The following is a 21,773-nucleotide window of genomic DNA, read 5'->3' as shown; positions in this document are numbered from 1 at the left end:
TTAGAATCCTTTTAATTTTTTTATCCTCAAGGACATTTTTTTTTCATTGCTTTTAAAGAGGAAGGGAGAGAGGGAAACATGGAGGTGAGAGTAAAATCATGGTCTTATCTGTATTTGTCTGACTTATTTCACTTAACATAATACCCTCAAGATCCATTCATATTGTTGCAAATGGCAATTATTTCACCTTCTTTTTTTAATTTTAAAAATATTTTTATTGATTTGAGAGAGAGAGAGAAAGAGAGAGAAAGAGACATCAACGTGTGAGAGAAACATCCCTTGGTTGCTTCCCACATATACCCCAAACGGGATTGACCTATGACCTGTGTGCTCTGACTGGCAGTCAGCACCCAGAGTTTGGTGCATGGGTTGGCACTCCAGCCAACTGAGTCACCCGGCCAGGGTGCAATATTCTAATTCGTGATGGGCAATTAATTAATATAGTCAATTCTTAATAGCTTGAACAGGAATGAGCTATGTATGTTCCACAATGCTGAGATTTACTTGCATCTTTTTAAAGTTCTGTGCTTTTAAAGTTCTGCATTCTTCTCTAATCATGTCATTTTCAAAAGTGCTATAAATAAAATTATAATAAATATGTCATAAATGACTGTTAATACTAAAATATAGCAAGATCAACACGATAGAAAGACTGATTTAGTTCTTTACCTAATAGTGAATCTACACATTGCATGTTTATTGTAGGAAATAATTTCTGATAAGTAATATATATTGCTTTTAAAGAATGTAAGCCTTTCCAGTAGACAGCATAACAATGAAACAAAAGTAATCTCCAATAAATTTAATTTAAAAAAATAATGTCAAAACTGGATGAGAATTGGTCATGTAAGTTTATAACTTAACATATTTTAAATTGTAGCTTTTATTTATGTTACATAAAATATACTATTTGAAAACCTTAGGATAAAAAATTATAAATGTCTGACCAATCTTCAGTCCTAAGTTGCTCTACAATATTCTTAGTATGTGATCACATAACTTTTACTTGAATAGTTTGAGGCCCAATAATTACCTTTTAAAGAATAAAACTATCTTTTTTATACAAAAGCAACCTTCTGTAACTTCTGTCTGTTCTATCTAATAACTCTCTCAATTGAAAGTTTTCAAATAATGAAAGGAAGCTATTGTGTGTTTTTCTAAATCATGTTTTTCCAACCATTTCTTATATAGCATTGTATCAAGTGCTCATGTGTGAAAGAATTCTTCTCTTTAGATAATCCACTTCTATTTATGTAGGCTAGAGTATTTCAGTGGGAGCTTAATGGAATTTAGGATTAGACAAATCTTTGTGTTGTAGGTCTTGACACATTGCAGAAGGTTTAACATCTCTGATTCCTTTCTCCAAATACTACCAGTGCATCAAATTCCATGAAAATAGATGCGTTCTCTAACATTTTAAAATGTCCCCTAAAAGAATAGATTTTTGCCTCGGTTAAGAAGCCCTGATGGGCAAAGGACTTGAAAAGACATTTTTCCAAAGAATACATACAAATAGCCAACAAGTATATGAAAAGGTACTCAACATTACTACTTATCAAAGAAATGCAAATCAAAGTCACAATGAAATATTATCTTACATCTCTTAGAAAGGCTTAATTAAAAAGACAAGAGATTATAAATGCTGGTGACCCTGAGGTTAAAAGGCAATACTCATACACTATTGGAGGGAATTTAAATTTTTATAGTATTACAGAAAAAAAATATAGAAGTTTCTCAAAAAAATTAAAAATAGTACTACCATATGATCAAGAATTTCACTGCTGGGTATATATCCAAAGGAAATAAAGTTGTTATCTCAAAGAGATACCCACACTCCCATGTTCATTGTGGTGTTATTCACCATATCCAAATTCTGGAAACATCTAAGTGTCCATGTAGTGTGTGTGTGTGTGTGCACACATGTGTTATCCAGCCCTAAAAAAGAAAGAAAGAAGGAAGAAAGGAAGAAGAAAGGGAGGGAGGGAAGGTGGGAGGGAGGGAGGGAGGGAGGGAGAAATAAAGAGAAGGAAGGAAGGAAGGAAGGGAGAGAGAGGGAGAGAAAGAAAGGACAGCTAGAGGGAGGGAGGGAGTTTGGGAAGGAGGGAAGAAGGAAGAAAAAGGAAAGAAGAAAGAAAGGGAGAGAGGGAGAAAGAAAAGAGAGAAGAAAGAAAGGAAATCCTGTCATTTGCAACAACATGGATAACCTGGAAGATATTATGCTAAGTAAAATAAGCCTAACACAGAAAGACAACAACTGCATGATACATTTATATGTGGAAACTAAAAAAGTTGAACTCAGAACCAGCGAGTAGAACAGGGGTTTCCCAGGGCTGGGAGAATGGAGAAAATGAGATGTTGCTCCAACTTTCTGTGGTAAGATGAATAATTCTGGAGACCAAATGTACTGTATGGACCTATAGTTAATAACAGTGTATTCTATACTTAAAATTTGCTGAGAGAGTGAATCTCAAGTGTTCTCACCACACACACACACACACACACACACACACACACACAAAAGTAACTATGTGAGGTGACTGATAGGTTAACTAGCTTGACTGGTAATCATTTCACAGTGTATACATATATCAAAACATCGTTGTGTACACCTTAAATATATATATTTAAAAAATAAGCTCTGATAATGTAGTTGGGAGATTTTATTTTTTTGGTATTCACAAGTTCTCTATTACTGAAAGTCAACATAAAAATATTAACCTGACTGGGAATTGATATTATAATTGGTAGATCACTAAAACACTTCCTATAGCTTTGGCTAACTAAAGAGTAGAAATACATACTCCTTACTTTTCCACATATTTTTCTCCATAAAAATTTTAGTTTTCTGAGATTTGAAGCTCATGCCTATTGAGCATCTCAGGTGTTAGACATTTACGTACTGTCTCCCTCCTCTGGGTTACTCTTAGTTACCCTGGTTTTAATTCCCAGAACTGTTATGTTATCCCTATTCTCCAGGCTTTCCATCTCTTCTCCCCAAACCCCCACTGACCTCCTCTTAAGTGATCTTAAACTTACTAAAAGTAATTCTTACTTTTCTCTATCAAATATATAATATAATTTCCAATTTTTTGGTTTTGATTTGACCTCACATTTCCAGATGTTTATAGTTATTCCTTCACTTTTTATATTACTTCTCACATTTTGCCTAAGATTTTAAAAATCAAAATAGATTGCAAATGCTTTCTTCTCTTTCTTAAGTATTGTTACAAGCTTGCTTCTGAAAACAGTGTTTGCTGCCCACATGCCCAGCTACTCCTCTTTCTGGGGCCTTCATCACAGGTGCTATTGCTACAGGTAGCATGTGATAGTCTTTGGAACGTGTTGATTCCTTATTCAAACAGATTAGAAGAGCACTCACTGTTTATTGTTGAACAATGGGTTTCATTCATTCATTGACTCATTCATTTTAGATTTACTTTGCGAACACTAATAAGCTGGATCTGCTCATGAAGGATCTTGACAATGCCAAAGGATCTAAAATGATTTATTGTGATTTTTTAAGTAATATTGTCTCCTAGGTTAATAGCCACGTCTTATAGATTAGAACATATATGTCCCACAATTAAGAATAAATTGTGAGACTTTAGAGACCATTCTTAACCTTTCTTAAAATTTTGTCAAGTAATGTGTGTATGTATGTGTAAAGATAGTTTGTTATGAAGAGGTTAAAGGCAAACACAAAGACATATCCAGGTAATGTCACATATTTTATCTAAACTCTCATGAAGTTCAGAAAACCAATAAACCTTCATCAACTTAAAGTTATCATTTAGTTTATCATTGTACCACAATATCTTAGGAAAAATAATTTATTTTACTGCAGGCTTATCTGCGAGGATACTTTCAGCTTAAACATTCAGTAAGCTTATATACTAAGTAAACACACTATCTCATTTAATAAAAATTTTAAATATAGGATGACTATAGAATGACATCATTAGGGTTCTAAGTCTACTTCACTGTGATGTTCCTGGAACTGCCAGCTTCTATGTTTCAGCTTTTTCTTTAAACCACCTCTCTCTCTCTCTCTCTCTCTCTCTCTCTCTCTCTCTCCCTCTCTCTCCCTCTCTCTCCCTCTCTCTCCATCCCTCTCTCATTTTTTTAGTGAATTACCAGACCATCAAAGTACAGTATTTTATTAAACAGCCTGTATAATTCAGGAGGTTATATTTCAATAATAATGCAATTCTTTACCAAAAATTGTACCACTTGGCATAAAATGCAGAAAACAAACAAACAAAAACCTTCCACATCTGAATCCAAAATTCTACTTATGCTTTTATCTAAGGCTGTTCTATTTACAGTCAGAGGATGGCTGTTGTGGTTCAAGGTGACATCTGTATATAAGACAACATTTAGTGATTCCTCTGTGCCTTTTTGGAAGAATAGACCTTTTCCCAGAAATTGTAGTAGATTTTCACTAATATCTCATTGGCCAGAATTGTAACATCAGCCTAGCCCTAAATCGTTTAGTGAAGAGGGGAATGAGATTTTCATGATTGGCTTTCTTAGTAAAACAGGAGTGATTACCACCTCAGTAGAGAATGCAATTCTCTGAGCATATGGCTGCATGGTGAGAAGCAGACACCTGCGAGGAATTTGTGTTCTCCCAGAAGAGGAAGCAGGAGAAAATGGATGCACAGTTGATAACCAAGAGTATTAGCCAAGGGAGGACTCTCTTAAATATTAGTTGTTATTTACTTCCTGGAATAAGTAGAGAACAGTAACTATTATTACTCTGTAGTACTTTATAGCATATTAGAAGTTACGTGAAAGGTGCACAAAGGATGCCAGGAACACATTCTCTTGGTGTTAGGTCTCTGTATGCATCACACACACACACACACACACACACACACACACACACACACACACCCCCCTGTCTCTCTCTGTGTTATATGTACTGTACATGCTCTAGTAAATAGGAGCAAGGATATTGGGGTAAGAGGACCTCATAACTTTAGTTGGGAATTTTGTTTGCTTAACACATCTTTATTCATAAACTGAAGTGCTTTAAAAGAGAAGAAATAAGATGAATGGAGATCATCTATATGTCCCTAAAGTGACCTTTATCCTGGCATATGGTTGAATTTTTTTGTATTATTATGGTGTAGGTGAGAAAATAATTTAGTGGATTAAATATCCTCTTAAAACCTTTTCTCTGATAAATACTAATATCATGTTAATTAAGTAATTGTAGTATTATATGACAGTCCTAAATCAACTTAGTAAACAATTTAATATAATTCAATTTAAGATAATCACTATCTATATGGAATAAATTATCTCCCTTATGCCTAAGTAAATTATAAATATGAATAAATTATACCTCTGTCCTTCAAAAATTTGAACTATAGTGATTAATGCAAATATGAAAATAAATATACTACAAGGTAAAATGCTATTACTATCTTAAGAGACATAGGAACAAAGTAACATAGCAGTTAAAAGCTTAGAGGGACTACATTAGGCAGATGGGTTCAGGGAATGCACTATGGCAGTGCTATTTAAAACTAATTTTGAGGAATAGGTGGAGGAAAAAATATACAATTTTATAAGACTTCGTTCAGTATTCTATGTACAATAAGAGTTATGAGGGGAAACTATCCATGATTAGAAATGCATTTTAGCATCCTTTGAAAATGGTCATGCTGTTTATTCATCACCTAACACTGATATACATCTTCAACTTACAAATTGAATTTTCTTTACTGGTTAATGGAAATATATATATTTAAGATACATTTTAATTACATATTCACATTTCAAAAATCCTATTGGGATTGAAGTATTTCAACATTTAATTAAGTATAACAAATTGGAAAATGACAGAATCACTTTAAATGTTCTTTAGTTAGATCACACTGAAATAATTTGAAATTAAGTAGCTTTCCAAGATTTAGAGGGGAAAAAGGTATTTAGTAGATGTTAACTACTTCTTACTGTGATACAATCTTAACAGATTTTATGAAATTTTTAATAGAAATTGAATTTTCATGATTACATTAGTTGGGATATTATAGACTGAAAGTAAGGAAAAATCCAGTCTCCACTGGTAAACTAATAAGGAAATTTTATGACATTAGATCGCAAGAAGTCTGTAAGACGGCTACTGGCTCTTTGATCTGTTACGGGCTTAAGTACTTGCCCAGTCTTCAAGCACTCTTCATGGTCCACAGATGACTGGCTCCTCAAGGCATCACATTGCCATGAAAACATACTGAGGCATTTTGTTGTTTTATAGGACAGGAAATACTTTCTGAGCAGTTCCCAGAAAACTCCTCCCGATCTAAATTGCCACAAAATGCTTGCGTTCATACCAGAATTTGGTAGTGGGAATGGTTCAATCAGGATTTGCTTGTAGTGCTTATGATGCCCCACCCCCTCTCACAGAAGGGGCTCCGTGTAGAACACACTCAGGATTCAGATGGAAGAATAGGGCGTGGCTCTTGGGTAGGCAACCAACACTTTCTATAAATAGTCTTTTTAAAAAAGATTTTATTTATTTATTTTTAGAGAGAGGGAAAGGGAAGGAGAAGGAGAGGGAGAGAAACATCAGTGTGTGGTCCCCTCTTGCACGCCCCTCACTGGGCACCCGGCCTGTAACCCAAGCATGTGCCCTGACTGGGAATCAACCCTGTGGTTCACAGGCCCATGCTCAATCCACTGAGCTACACCTGCCAGGGCCTAAATAGTCTTGTTTCTTATTTTCTTAAACATTATTGCAAAGAACAGAGATTGTCAAATATGATTTTTTGCAATGTATTAAATATAATTTTCTAAAGAATGGACATCATGCATGTAAACTATATTTAATCATTCCTCCCATAGAAAATAGGGAGTTATAGCAGAGTGCTTGAGCAATCCTTAAAAGTTATTACTTTGCACCTCAGTTTCCTTATTTATGAAGTGGGAATGAGAAATAAACAGCAATGAAGAAATAATAGCTCTTAGAGGGGCTGTAGTATTAAATGTGATTTTTATAATGTGAAGAGCTTAGAACTGCCAAGTCCTTAAGAAATATTATTTTTATTATTATGTAGCTATTGTACCAGCCTTAAACAAGTAATAATGTTTTTCCTGGGTGAGCATAATGGAACCTATAAACCCCAAAGAAGTACTCGGCATTTCTGTCCTTGGGCATAGAGAATGATCACTTTCAAACCCTTTGATTTGTACAAAAAGATTTTGATAAGATGTCAATTTGTCCAGTGCCCCCAAATATACATAGCTTGATTAACTCTTTTAAACAATTGTGATGATGCCTAGTTGGGACAGTCTGTGGTTGAATAAATACAGAGAGGAAAAGGCAAACCTAAAACTAACTATCTTATTGAAATAAAATTGAAAACTTGTCTTACAACCAGGCCAATGGCAAGCAGGTATTGAAATAAGCGAAAATAGAAAAAATACTTAATATAGAAGGTATGGAAAATGGGAGATAGTTTTATAGGTGTATATTACAAGAGTCTTTAGTACCTCATTAAAGTTTGATAGCTTCACCTATTCGAATGCTGAGGAGTCTCTCTAAGAAGTTGATATATCTGCAGACACCTGCATTTGTGAAAAATAAACTATTTACATATAAAGAGAAGAATACTCCCAACAGAGGGAACAGCAAATGCAAAAATATGAGTTTGTGGACCCTGTCACCCCTTCCCTGTTATGCACCAAGTGTACCTACTATGTTAATCAATCTTTTTCTTGACTTCTGCAGCTACTTGAAACACTTACTCAACCCCTTTATATACTTAACATACTGTATAAATGCTGAGTGAATACACTATGAGTATCTTCGGCTGACATAAAGATTTATCTTTTGCGGAGCTGGAATTAGTTAATCTTCAAGCAGCATGCTAACTGATGCTGTATCTAGGCAACATTTATGTCTTCATCCATTCAAAAAGCAAATGCAGTAATTGCTGTGTAATTATCAGGGTCTCTCCCCTCATGTTTTTCACTGAATTTAAATGGAAACAAATCGTATGGAGAGGGAAACCAGTGGACTTCAATCCCAACTTCAGTGCACAGATAAACCTCAGGCATGCAAGTAGTTACTGAAGAGGAGCCCATACTCTGTTCAACTTAAAATAGCAACAGATTTTTAATTCAAAACAATCTCTTTGAAATATATTTCAAATTTAGAAAGTCTCTGTTAGTAAGAAAAATACTATGGTAGTAAACACAAATATATTTCTGGAATTGCAAGCAACTTTTTCTCAGTTCTGCATTAGTGCTTTTTATCATTTGATTTGACAGGATACTACATATACAAATTGGAAATAAAGCAAATGAAAAATAAATTATAGCAGTTTATCATTTCTTCTGTTAGTGTTTATACTATGCATAAAAATTTTATATTGCAAAAATTGATAGTCAATTTCAATTCATGGTTTTAGTTTGATCAAATATGTTTTATGAACAGTTCATTGCATAACATACTCTCCAAATTTTCTCACAGCATTTATTATGTACTCATGCAATATACAAAAGAAATAAAAACAAGCACTATGAGTTTATGTCTACAGAACAGGATAACAATATACAAAACAATAGAATAGTATACATACATATATACATATGTCATATCATTTTAAAATATTAACAAAACCCTGGCTGGTGTGACTCAGTTGGATGTCTTCCTACTAACTAACTGAAAGGTGGCCAGTTTGATTCCTGGTCAGGGTAAATGCCTGGGTTTCGGGTTTGGTCCCCAGTTGGAGTCAGTGCAGGAAGCAACTGATTGATGTGTTTCACATCAATGTTTCTCTTCCTCTCTTTCTCCCTCCCTTCCCCTATCTCTAGCATCAATGAAAGAAAAAAAAATAAAATATTAGCATCTATTTATAAGTACTTACTATATGGAAAACTCAAAATTAGCAGTAGGAGAAATATAGTACAGTAACTATTTTCACAGTCCCCAAGATTACATCAGGTTTGATGGTTCACTTTCTAGATTTACAAAACTCAACCATGTCTTCCATGGCTATGGCTTACTACAATGAAAGGTGGCAAAACAAAATTAGGGGGAAAATGGGACAAAGTACAGAGGAAATGAGTCACAAATTTCCAAGAGTCTTCTCTTAATGGAATCACAAAGGATGGGCTTAATTTCTTTACCAACTAATTTTGACATGTGTGAAGTGCTGTCTAACAAGGAAGCTCATTAGAGATTCATTGCCTAAGGTTTCTGTTGGGTTACTGGTTGCACAGACATTCTGTGTCTGGCATACACCCAAATTCCAGACTCCCAGAAGAAAAGCAGACATTCAGCATAAACCACTTTGTTTATAAAATAGTTTAGATGCAGTGAGACACTCTTATCAGTTGGAAGATGATGAGAATACATCTGAAATCCAAGTTCCCAAATGCCAACCAAAAGCCAACCTTGCAAGCAGGCCTTTGTAAGGATGTGGTTTAGCCCAGCTATTGTTGACTCTCTTCTGCACAAAGTTAATAGCACAGTGCTAAAATCAGAGGACCCTGGGCTCATACCCACATTCCGCTACTTACTGATGTGATCTTGAACAAGTTATCTAAATGCTTCACACACCTCAGTTTTTTCAACTGTTATATAACTTTAATTAGGCAATTACATCATCAGATTCCATTAAACAACATCAGATGACCACAAAAATCACATGCAATAATGCACATACAACTCTTAGCACACTGATTACAAATAGTAATAACTCAATAAATATTGATGAATAATAATAGTATATATGGCAGCTGCCTTCACAGAGCTTAGAAATAGAATGTATGAACATGAATCAAACAAATGAAACGGAGGGTAAATGTTTTGTGTGTGTTGTTGTGTATGTGTTACCAACTCTAAGTGCTGTAAGAGTTGTAAGAGTGTTGCAACACTGCAATATATAAGAACCCACAAAAGCTGCCTTGCCAGAGCATGTATTCTTTTGCTACGTGTTATGTAGCCACAACCATAAAAGATAGAGTAGCTGACAGAAGTAGCTTTCAGAAAACAAAAGAAGCAGCTGAAATATAAGTGCCAGTATTGAGTTACACTACTCTCTGAGAAAACTCTCCTTTACAGCTTCATAGTTAATGTGAATGTACCGTTGTACTTGACATCGAAAAGTCTTAGATTGGAAAGCAGGATCTGAAGAAATTAGTGGGTAGATAGTCTGAATTAGATACAGCCTAATGCTTTTGTGACTTTGTTGGAAATAAGATATTATTCCTGCATGACATTTTTTATAACTGCTTGATGGGCAAATAGAACAATGAATTTTGATGAATAACTGCTGTACTTATAGATCCAGATGTAACTATAAGCAGGTACAGAATTTTCTTTTTTTGACATAACTAATGATTAAATATTATGACTACTTGGAAAACATTTGCTGAGTACAAACTTCCAGAATGATTGAATTAATAAATAAATGAATGAATGAGCTCAGAATATAATTAAGCCTATGTTTCATCAACAGGGACACCTGGGAAGCTAGCTCATGTTTAATAAAAATCATATGTGATGAGATCTTTTTTATTTTATCTTTCTTATTAATAACAATAAACTAAGTTGCTTGTAGGATGGAGAGAGGTAATGGATGGTGTTGTTTTACATGTTAGATGCCTCCTCAAGCTAATATTAAGCATTTAGTAATTCTTTACAAGATGATTATACTTTATTTTATATCATAATTTAAATTTTAACCCAGAACTGTTAGCAAGTAGACATATTTTATAAATAGTTGATATTAAGGAGTGAGGAGTTTTGATTATTTCTAAACCATTTATAAAGCACCTCTTTTTTTGTTAGAAAAAAGATTATAGATGGGTTATGTAAATATATCTCATACAGGACATCATTCAACTAAAGTACATAACTTAAAATAAAATTATTTGTTGAAATTATAACTTTTACTGCATCTTGACTGATTCCAATATAGAAATTATCAAAGCTACCACAAAACAAAATAAAACAAAACAAAACAAAAAACAAATGCCAACTCCTCTGAATGCTTTCTTTAGTCTCTACTCTTAATGAGCCACAGTGATACAAGAAGCCTTGATGTGTGTGTGCATGTGTGTGTATATGTACATATATATATGTACATATTATATATGTATACATATATGTACAAATTATATATATATATATAATTTCACATTCATTGCAAATGAGTTGTAAATCATAGCTTATGTTCAAATTTAAATGTATGCACTTTTGGCAAACTTATAAAATGTAGTAATCAGTTAACATTAATTATTGAGGCACCACATAGAAAATAGTATACATGACATCAGTGATACTGAGAAGAAATGTTGTTATTAACCCAAGTAATTGATAAGCATTTTGTATTATTTTATCTTCAGCATTATTATTTATGTGTCAACTGGTTTTACACTAGGAGCTCAAGAAATACTGCATTAAACTGATTTGAATTAAATTGAATTAAATGGAGTTAGTAAAGTAATTGTAAGAAAAATAGTGCCCCAAGTTCCAGATGAAATATAATTTTAAGTTAAAAAGGGAATATGAAATCAAATCATTTACACATTGGCAAGTCTTATAAACTGGCCTGGACTTTCATTGATTCTAAAGCTCAATTGGTACATTGTCCCACTATTTTATAAAGCACCACTAAAGAAAAAAATGCTGTGCATTAAAATAAGATGCAACACTTTATTAATATTTATAACTTTAATTTTATAATTACCAAAAAAGCTTTTTAGACATACTTAAACAGATTATTTTAATCATTTTAATTACTCTAGAATATTTTATGCATACACACATATTTAGAAAATGTACATTAAATAGGTTGAAGAAGGCATTTAAAAACCTTCTTTCCAGTCAGTGTCTGTCTCTTCTAAATTAGTTTTTGAGTCCCCAATGTTCCTGTTTCACATAGGAAATTGTTCTGTTCACCCTTGAGGAAGCATATTTTAATTAAGAGACCCACCATTTTTCTCTAGTAATTCCATGTACACCACTGCACCCATTCTGTACATTTGCTGCTGGTACTGTTTTGACCTTACCAGAGTGTAACAACAGAAGATTTTTCAGATAACAGTGAGGATTGCATATTCCTTTTGAAATGGCCCTTAAGTGGTTTCATTGAAATGTGAGTTATTGCCATTGTGCAACCAAGCCACAGAAATAATAATCCAGTTCAAGCATTCATAGGCCTATGACTGAACCCTGAAGAAAAGAAATTGTTAAGAGATCATCAGGTGTAAGATATCCTTATTTCTAATGTTGACAGTATAATAAGATATGGCAACAATAGGTGTCTTAGAATCAAAGAAATATGGTATTAAAGAAAAATCATAGTGGATTCTAATAAAAAATTTGAACTCTAATTAAGAGCATGTGTGTGTGTGCACATAGTATACTAAAAAATAAAACTCTAACACACACAAGTCATTTATGTAATGCCTAGATTTTTGCTACATAAATTTACTTGCACTTATGAAGATACTGAGACAGTTGAGCTATGTCTTGTTAAAAAAACTTTTCCATCAAAAGTTGAGTGATTATAGTCATAAAGTATATATTAAGCAGTTCTAATTTATTATGTTATGTCCTTTCATATGTATGGCTAAAGATAACCAGTCAAACTAATTGGGAAATATTGAAAGTCTTCATTATTTTCTGTGTGAACTACAATTTTTCTTTGATAATTAAAATGTTCTTTCTCAGCTTTCAAAATTAACAATGTTAAAAATAAATAAATGGCCCAGCAACTGAATATTTCTTACTCTCATCTCTACTCAGGTCCCTTAAGCAGTATTTTGGTGAATAAATATGGTAGCAGGCCAGTGGTGATGGTGGGAGGCTTATTATGCTCTGCGGGAATGGTTGCAGCCTCGTTTAGTTCCAGCGTGATAGAGCTCTACCTCTCTGTTGGACTCCTTGGAGGTAAGTTTTGTTTTCAGCTTGTTATCTTAAAACTGATGTTGTTTACAAAGCTCTCTAAAAAGCATGAACAAGAGAATATCTTACGGTTTTCCTTAAAATTTGTTTTTATATCAGATACAATCTTAAATTATTTTTAAAATTATTTTTACCTAGTATATGGAAATATTAGCAATGGGATGTCCAATTGAAATCATTTTAAGTGACAGAAAAAAGGATTTATCAGACATGTAATGCAGTGTGATATAAATGTCAAAAACAGAACAACTTCGGCATGTTTTTATTGTTTTACCCTTTACTCTTCAACCAGTTAAGATAACAGAGACTTTCTGGCACATAAATAGCTTCATTGTTAAAAAATGTATTTTTCATTACTTATTACTATTTAGAGTATCTCATGTACATTTATAATAGGTTGAAAATGGTGCCAGAAAGATATTTTCTGGATGCACTGACTCAGCTTTAGAAATAAAATTATTGGTGTCTGTGTTCTGTTTATGTAGAGCTTGGTGATGATGCCCTTTTTTTCCTCACTAGGATTCTGTTTAAAAACCCTACAAGGCCCATTCGCCACTAAACACAGACATTTTCAAATGACATACTGCCATTTGATTATAGTTGTTTCTCATGCATAGTCTCTGGACTCAAACTGACCTGAATATGTATGTTTAGAAAACACTATTTTTTTTAACCTCAATAATAAATTGAATCAAAGAAATATATACTTCATTTTGAGAAAGATTAGACTTCAAAATATAAATTAAATACTATTCTTATGCCCACAGATAAAAAGATAAATATTTTCTCTTTATACTATGATTTTAGATCAGCTTAACCTTGCACTTATATATCATGTGATAAAAAAATAGACTCATTAAAGCCTATAACATATTGATGGTAAAAATCTTTCTCTTTACTATCTATCGACAACTCTCTTCTTTTTTGATATGTTAAAACACCTTTTATAAGTGAGAATCTTATTATATCTACAAATTGTCACAGTGGAGAGAATGTCCTTTCCTTTGTGCTGAAATACTATAGTTGACAATGAAAATAAAGCAAATCAATGTAGTAGGGAAAAGATGATTTTGGTATTGTTGTCCTATAAATATCAACAGCACTATACAGGGTGGGGCAAAAGTAGATTTATAGTTGTGAGTAGGCAAAAGTTTCTTATTTTATTATTTATTAAAATTGCATCATTTTCCATACAAATAATTGTAAGCTTACTTTTACCCCACCCTGTATATTATTCTAACTTCAGTTCTATTCCTGTGAGTTGTGACAGCTTTGGTGCTTCTAGAGTCAACCATTAAATACAACTACAAGAAATTTATCTTAAATAATCACCAGCCAATAGATTTTGGTATCTGAAATCAGACAGATCTTTTTGAAAACCTGATGCAGAACATATTTGCTTCGTGATCATGGGTAAATTAACCTCCTTGTGCCCCGTACTCTTTGTCTTTAAAATAAATGATATCTTTATTCTTTGGGAGTTCTTGGAATAATTAAATGAAAATATTAACATATAATACTTTATATTGCCCAATATTTTGTTACTTTTACATAAATATTAGCAAATAATAATACTAATCACAATTCATTATACAATGTCACATGCCTGGTCAGGGCATATGCCTGGGTTTCAAACCTGGTCTCCAATTGGGGCACATGTGAGAGGCAACTAATTGATGTTTCTCTCACACATCGATTTATCTCTCCTCTTTCTCCCCACACCTTTAAAAATAAGTAAATAACATATTTTTAAAAAGAAAATAATTTGTATTAAATGTTTGTAATAATTATTTTTACTCAGAACTGAGTGTCCCAGAATCTATATACTTAACTACTTTGCAGTGCTGTCTCAATTTACATAAACTGGTAAATGCAGAATTCTTTTATAGCCCTTAAAATAATATGGAATAATACTTAGGCTAAGAGTAAAAGAAAGATAATTTCTATAAGTCAATTTTATGTACTTTTAAAACAGACTTATTTGTTACTATTGCTAAATAGTACCTTGGCAAACTATAAGAAATATCTCATTTTCAAAGGCAGTATTTAGCACTGCCAAGGAGTTCCCTAGACAGCAGGAACTTTTGACTTATATAAGCAATAACCTTTACTCCCTGAAATAAGAATATGTTTCAAGCCCAAATATTTATTTTTTAGCTAATACACATGTGCATCTATATTCATGAGATGTGTAATGTAAAGGATATAGAACTTGAAACAAATGACATTAATTTTTTATTATTTTATTATTTGCATAGTGTTGAAGATATATCTCTGGGGACACCCAAGATTGTTTGTAAGTGACAAAGGTTCTAGTCTGTTCAACTCTGAAAAGAAAGCATTTTAAATGTGGCCTTTTCCACAAGGAAAAAAATCTATCCCATATATATGAATATCATTATAAAAAGAGATGAAAATCTGTGGAATTAAGTGATTATAATTATAAGAACTAATCATTTTGTCTTAGTTTCAGTCTATTCTATGATTAGTTAAACATCAGTAAAAGTTTTTGGTTTTACTTTTGTGGTTTGAAATGAAAGGTCTATGAAACTGTTGGACATACCAAGTGCCCAGGTGTGAGAACCTTTGTATGTGCCATTCTATTGATTTTGTCATTAACAAAAATCACTACCTGCCACTGCATTTCGAGTTCTGCCTCACCCAGTTCAATATACATTGTGAGGAGTCATTGCTTTCATGAGTGGCATAACGCATGCATGTTTCTCTTTCTTTTGTTTTGTTCTTTGCAGGTTTAGGTCTGGCCTTCAACCTGCAACCTGCCTTAACAATCATTGGCAAATACTTCTATAAAAAACGGCCACTGGCAAATGGAATCGCCATGGCAGGAAGTCCTGTGTTCTTAAGTACTTTAGCTCCTTTCAATCAGTTCCTTTTTAATACTTACGGCTGGAAAGGGAGTTTCTTGATTTTGGGAGGAATATTGTTGAATGCCTGTGTTGCGGGGTCCCTCATGAGACCCGTTGGACCCACACAAACTGCTAAGTCTAAAACTAAGATTGGCGTGACAGCACATGAGGCAAGTGTGGAGAAAAGCCATCAGAAGACATCGATATGGAAAACAATTGATAAATATTTTGATTTCTCCCTTTTCAAGCATAGGGGATTTTTGATATACTTATCTGGAAATGTCATTATGTTCCTAGGATTTTTTGCCCCCGTTATATTTTTGGCTCCATATGCTAAAGATAAGGGAATTGATGAGTATTCTGCAGCCTTCTTGCTGTCTGTCATGGCTTTTGTTGATATGTTTGCGAGGCCTTCTGTAGGATTTATTGCAAACTCCAAACTCATTCGACCTCGAATCCAGTACTTCTTCAGTTTTGCAGTCATGTTCACCGGAGTGTGTCATCTCTTGTGCCCGCTGGCACAGGACTACACGAGCCTGGTGTTTTACGCTATATTTTTTGGCCTTGGATTTGGGAGTGTTAGCAGTGTCCTCTTTGAAAGTCTCATGGACCTCGTTGGTGCTCAGAGATTTTCCAGCGCTGTGGGACTCGTCACAATTGTGGAGTGTTGCCCAGTTCTTCTTGGGCCTCCTCTTGCTGGTAAGAATATTTCCCATCAAGGAAAACAAAAAGCAGAAAATCAATGGTCATTAATTGAGACTTTCTTTGTAGCACATAATGTGCCTTGTAAGAAAAAAAAAATACTAATAGCCTGGAAGGCTGTGGGTGTGTTAATTTTAGGTTTTATTATGTGTTTTTAAACTTCATAATTAGCTGAATTTAGATCTAAATTTGTTTCAGAACCTGAATATATGAACTTAAGAATTTAAGTTAAACTGACAATTAGTAGCATAATTTTTAGGTTTTTACCCATAGCAGTTGTTTTATACTTTTAAAAATGTATCATAAAAATGTCTCTTTTTAATTATCGTGTTAATATTGCCAAACCATGGCACCAGTTGTGGCTATGACAGTAACTGATTTGTGGGCCTTCTTGAAGCTCTCATCCTATAGCCAGAATACTTCCATTTTTTTCATCCTGTTTCTGCCTCCTGCTACCCTGGACACTCCACAAGTGGTGTCTGGTGCTCTGTTGGCACTCTGGGAGTACTTTTGAACAGATGGGTCTTGCTGTAGTTACTTCTCACACAATTGCTGCTGTCTCTGCTTCTCTTCTTAGTAAAGCAGTAAGGGGTAGGGAAAGCATGGTTTTAATTTGTTTCAGCCCAAATTTTCACTGCTGTGCTCACACAGAGCTGAAACTTTAGTTCTGGAAATCATGTATTGTTCCCTTATGATGATAAAAAATTCCCAAAACATTTAGAAAGTATGTAGCTATGGTAGCCCAAGGTGACATTACCTCTGATGGTGTCATAGAACTAATTTTTTAATGTATTTTGAAGTATCACAGTCACTGTATGCATAGAAATATTGACTTAAAATTAGAATGGAAAATTAAATTATGCTATTTTTCTTATGCTCATGTATGCATCATATTTATTCAAATAAACCTATTCCATCATTTACCTAGTTAAAACAAGGAAGCCTGTTCACATAGATAATTTTATAAGCAGCTACATTTAATATTAGCTACTGACAAGATTTTGGTCAGAATGAGAGAGATTCTGATTAAACAAGTAGGTCTATGTCAGAATCACCAGGAATTAGCATACAGTAAAAACATGAATTTGTGTACACTCAATTTTTCTGATAATTATTGTTAAGATTTAAGTTTCTGCAAAAGCAAGAGGCAAAACTGTGTACTGAAACATTTTTAAAAGTTAATAAACCCTCAGATTATAGGGTACCAGGTTAGTTTTTAAATGTTTTTAATAATCAAATGAAATAAATTCTTCCTGATTAATGTCTTAATAATTTAGATTCAGATAAACTAGAAAAAAAACTGTGATTAAGCCATAGGAGTGACTTAACACTTAACCAGAAGTTTGGTGAAGCCATTTTACATATCAGTTACCAATTTGAGATTCATACAGACTTTGACTTGAACCAGATTCTGCCACTCTCTGACTACGGAACCAGGTCAGATTTCTTCAGAGTGACCTGGTAGGGTTAAATGAGATATTGCAAAGAAAAATGTTTAGCCTCATGCTGGGCATAGAAAAAGAATTTAGTAAACATTTCACCCTGTTATGAACTTTATAAAAGTCTTTAGGTCTTTCCTAAAGAATATAGTTTTCCCCTTTACTGAGAAGATAGGAAGCATGGAAAGGAATGAAGCAATCTAAAAATGTATGCTGTAAGTTAATAGATAGGTAAGTATATCTACTTCTACATGTATAGATATAAAAATGTACCTCACACATGTATGTATTTATGAAATTGCACCCCAAAGCATATATACTTACTTTGTCTTAATTGTGCATTTTTATTGAGGGAAATAATGTTCAATAATTTTAATATACTGGTAATATAATGTTGGATGTGCCCATATGTGCCTTCATTTACATATATAAAAGTATTATCTAGACTACTTTTGCTTTATTAAAAATCATTTAATATTAACTTAAGGAATAAGTACTTTGTGGAAGAATTTATTTGAAAATTTCATTATTTATGGCTTATTTATTATTTTATCCTAAAAGATGTTTTTTTATCTCTTAGGTAAATTGGTGGATGAAACTGGAGAATATAAATATATGTATCTGGCCTGTGGAGCTATTGTGTTCTTATCAAGTGTGTGGCTGCTCGTTGGCAATGCTATAAACTATAGATTGCTTGCAAAGGAAAAGCAATTGGAAGAAGCAAAGAAAATTCATAAGCCTGTGTTCACAGAATCTGAACCCTTGAGGCAGTCTAAAGAATGTGACGTTGATATCAAAAGTACGAGAGGAGAGAGTAATTTCTCAGAAAGAGAAACTAATATGTAGCAAGAATCACGTCTCTGATTTTAGTGTTTATGACTTTTTTAGCAGTGTTTTTTCCAAAATATTGGAAAGGATTTTAATTGAAATAAAACTCCATAATTAACAATGGATATGAGACTTTTCTCAGTGGAAGATCTTAAATGTTTCTTTTTAAAAATTTGTTTAGGCAGGTAAATTTGAGATTATGCATCTAAAGAATCAATGCAAGGACTTTATTTCTGATTGTGATAATTAAAATAACTTTCAACTCTTCCAGTGACTTCCAGTCTTGATTACAGAGATCCAAACTCCAAACTCCTGGTTTAAGTAATTAGGAGTACATTTAATCCTATAAGAATTCCCTCTCCACATTTCACTTTTTTAATATTAAAGTGTGAAATGGAATTAAAGGAAAAAGAATTTCCACTTGCAGTCTCTGGAGAACAAGACAAGTAATTTCAAAAGGAGTATCACTAATTATATTTTTTTACCTTAAAAAAAATCCATGGAGAAACAAGAAATGAAGTGTGTTATATCTGTATACTACTGTGCAATGTGGATCTTAAAGATAAGAACATGGGTGAAAATGAGGTGATCTTAATTTGAAAATATAGCTAACTGTTGTAAAAAAGAAAAGCATTTGCATACATAAAATAATATTGAAAAAAGCACTCCATTTAAAACCATTATTTCTGAACACTGTTGGATTTGATTAATCCATGCACATGATTTCTTTGAAAGGGCCATTAGTACCTGGTGCTAGAGAATAGAATCCTCAAATAATTTTGAGAATTTTTACCTAATGTGTAAATTATATTAAAAGCCTACATTACTCTAAGCAATAAGCTATGTCCATTGATTTTAAAAAGGATTTTTGTTAGTAATCCGGAAAGTAATAACCAGGGATTCATTTTAACCAGAACTCATACTGAGACATCAAGTGGAATCAGCCTGAATCCAGTAGACAGTCATGCAGATAGGCCAAGCTCTAATTTTTCCCAACATGTAGTGGTGATCAGTGGTGTACTGTAATCAGTGATCCAACTGCATAAAGCTAAGAGTGGGAGGTGCTTATAATGAACCCTCTGAAGTCTCATCCTCCTCCCTTCCCCAAAATGCAAAAGCAAAAAACAAAACTCACAAATAGGCTTTTACTCAGCCACTGAAAATGCCTCACTATAAGAATGGCAGCACTTGCAAATTCTGCCCTTTACTGATTGACTTTCTGCTGCATCTGAACACAACTAAGCCAGGAGACTGTTAAAAACAAAACAACAACAAAACAACAACAAGAGCAACAAAAAATGTCTAGGTTCCAAGCTAGGTATACATTTTGGAGGTGTAGGGCTCGTGCATAACACAATAGCAAGCAGCTTGCAACTGCAGCCAGATTAATTGAACAGTTTCTTATTTTCATAACTATGTGAAAACATCTGGGACTCTGAATCACTTTTGAATACAGTCACATATGATGGTTCTACTTTTAACCAAGAAGGAAACTGTGCATTGAGACTAAAGTTATAAATATTTAAATACATCTACAGATCTGAAGTTTAAGATCATGGTTAATAAAAATCATTCAGTACTTGATTACTGAAGTGTTGTCACTCTTAAGATGGCAAAAGAAATTTGCTGTTTTCTTTTATTGCAGTAGAGGCAGGTGCTATTCTTATTTCTAATAAGATTGTACCTGGATACCAGGTTTTTGTGATACTTAACGTTAAGGATTTGCTTTGTAAAATGTATGCACTGTTTAAGCAGTTATATAAAATTCCGTATTTCATTTAACATTCACTTTTTGCATATGAAAGAGTTATTTATATTTTTCAAATATTAAACAAAACAATATGTGCCAATACCATAGGTAAATTAATCAGGGAGATGTAACTATATACACTGATTTTTTAAATTCAATTTTGCCCAATCTTAAATCTTGAAGGATCTATTTTCATATGTCACTGATTCATCATAAGAAATGCAACATCATAAATTAATAGCTCTACAATCTTAAACATTCCCAAAAGTGTCTTAAATTCTCTGAAGGTAACTAAATTAATATAGATATCAGACCTGGGTGGTGGGGGATTAAACAGCAAAATAAAGATTGTGGGGTTTTAGGTCTAAGGCTGTAGTCCTTTTTATCTCCTGCTAGTAGAGACATGCTGGTGTGGTGGGTGCATTCCAGTGGCTTTCTCCATGAAAGGAGGTTCATGTACATACCAATAAATTTCTTGTCAAAAACCAATTCATATTTATTCCTTGCTTATTTTCATTATCTTTTCATTTCTGATACTGATTATAATAAACTGTTAAAAATAGAAAGGGAAGGGAAATTGTGCAAAGCACATGACATGATATATGTAGTTGTGGCTGATAGTGACAATGCACAAAGTTAGAAATATGCACACACACAAATTCCCAGACATAAATATTGAAAATTCAATCAGAACATACCTGAAACAGTGATGTAAACTCACATACAAGACTCAGAATTGTTCCATGATAAAATAAAATTTTCTACTGGTTTACTCTTCCCATTCCCTTAAACTTGTTAAAATATCTAGTATTTGTTGCTTTAGCTGAATCTTTCAAAGATTGAAAAGAGAATATCATCTTAGAATATTGATTATTATGTAGTCACACTAATGGAGGAGGACGTGTAGCTGGCTTCTGTGTCTGCAAGTATTAGTGCAGAATATATTTCTTCCCCTAATGAAACTATGGTATTTCAATGTTCAAAATACCATGAAGCAAAGTCAGAGAACACTGTTAACCCTCTTCAATCCTAGTCCCCCATAATGGAATTATACAGAAGGAAGATTTTCTTAAACCAGAGTATAACATAATTCACAACCACTGGCTAGTTTATTTTTCCATTTGTGGTACCTGAGCTCCCCATATTTTTCACCATTTCAGCTTAAATATGCCTTTACTAATTTATGAGTAGAATATTGGGTATAAACTTGTCTTGTGTTATCCCCACCCTCTTTCCTGATCATTTCTAGATCCAATCAG

The 21,773-nt window shown here is 33.3% G+C and overlaps 1 protein-coding gene across 4 annotated transcripts in view; it reads left to right on the top strand.

The window, feature by feature from the left end:
- Positions 1-21,003, top strand: part of SLC16A7 (solute carrier family 16 member 7) — a 145,779-nt gene extending 124,776 nt beyond the window's left edge. For all 4 annotated transcript variants that reach the window (XM_045829824.1, XM_045829825.1, XM_045829826.1 and 1 more), the window contains 3 exons: positions 12,770-12,913; positions 15,679-16,494; positions 18,517-21,003. In XM_045829824.1, coding sequence (XP_045685780.1) covers positions 12,770-12,913; positions 15,679-16,494; positions 18,517-18,782 — 1,226 coding nt within the window. In that variant the 3' untranslated portion in view covers positions 18,783-21,003. The remainder of the gene's footprint in view (positions 1-12,769; positions 12,914-15,678; positions 16,495-18,516) is intronic.
- The last annotated feature ends 770 nt before the right edge of the window (positions 21,004-21,773 follow it).

Source organism: Phyllostomus hastatus, unplaced genomic scaffold (genome assembly GCF_019186645.2).
Source record: "Phyllostomus hastatus isolate PE091 unplaced genomic scaffold, TTU_PhHast_1.1 phas_scaffold_93, whole genome shotgun sequence".
In the NCBI taxonomy this organism is placed as follows: domain Eukaryota; kingdom Metazoa; phylum Chordata; class Mammalia; order Chiroptera; family Phyllostomidae; genus Phyllostomus; species Phyllostomus hastatus.
Note: the sequence above shows the minus strand (reverse complement) of the source record. Positions and strands in the feature narration are given on the sequence as shown.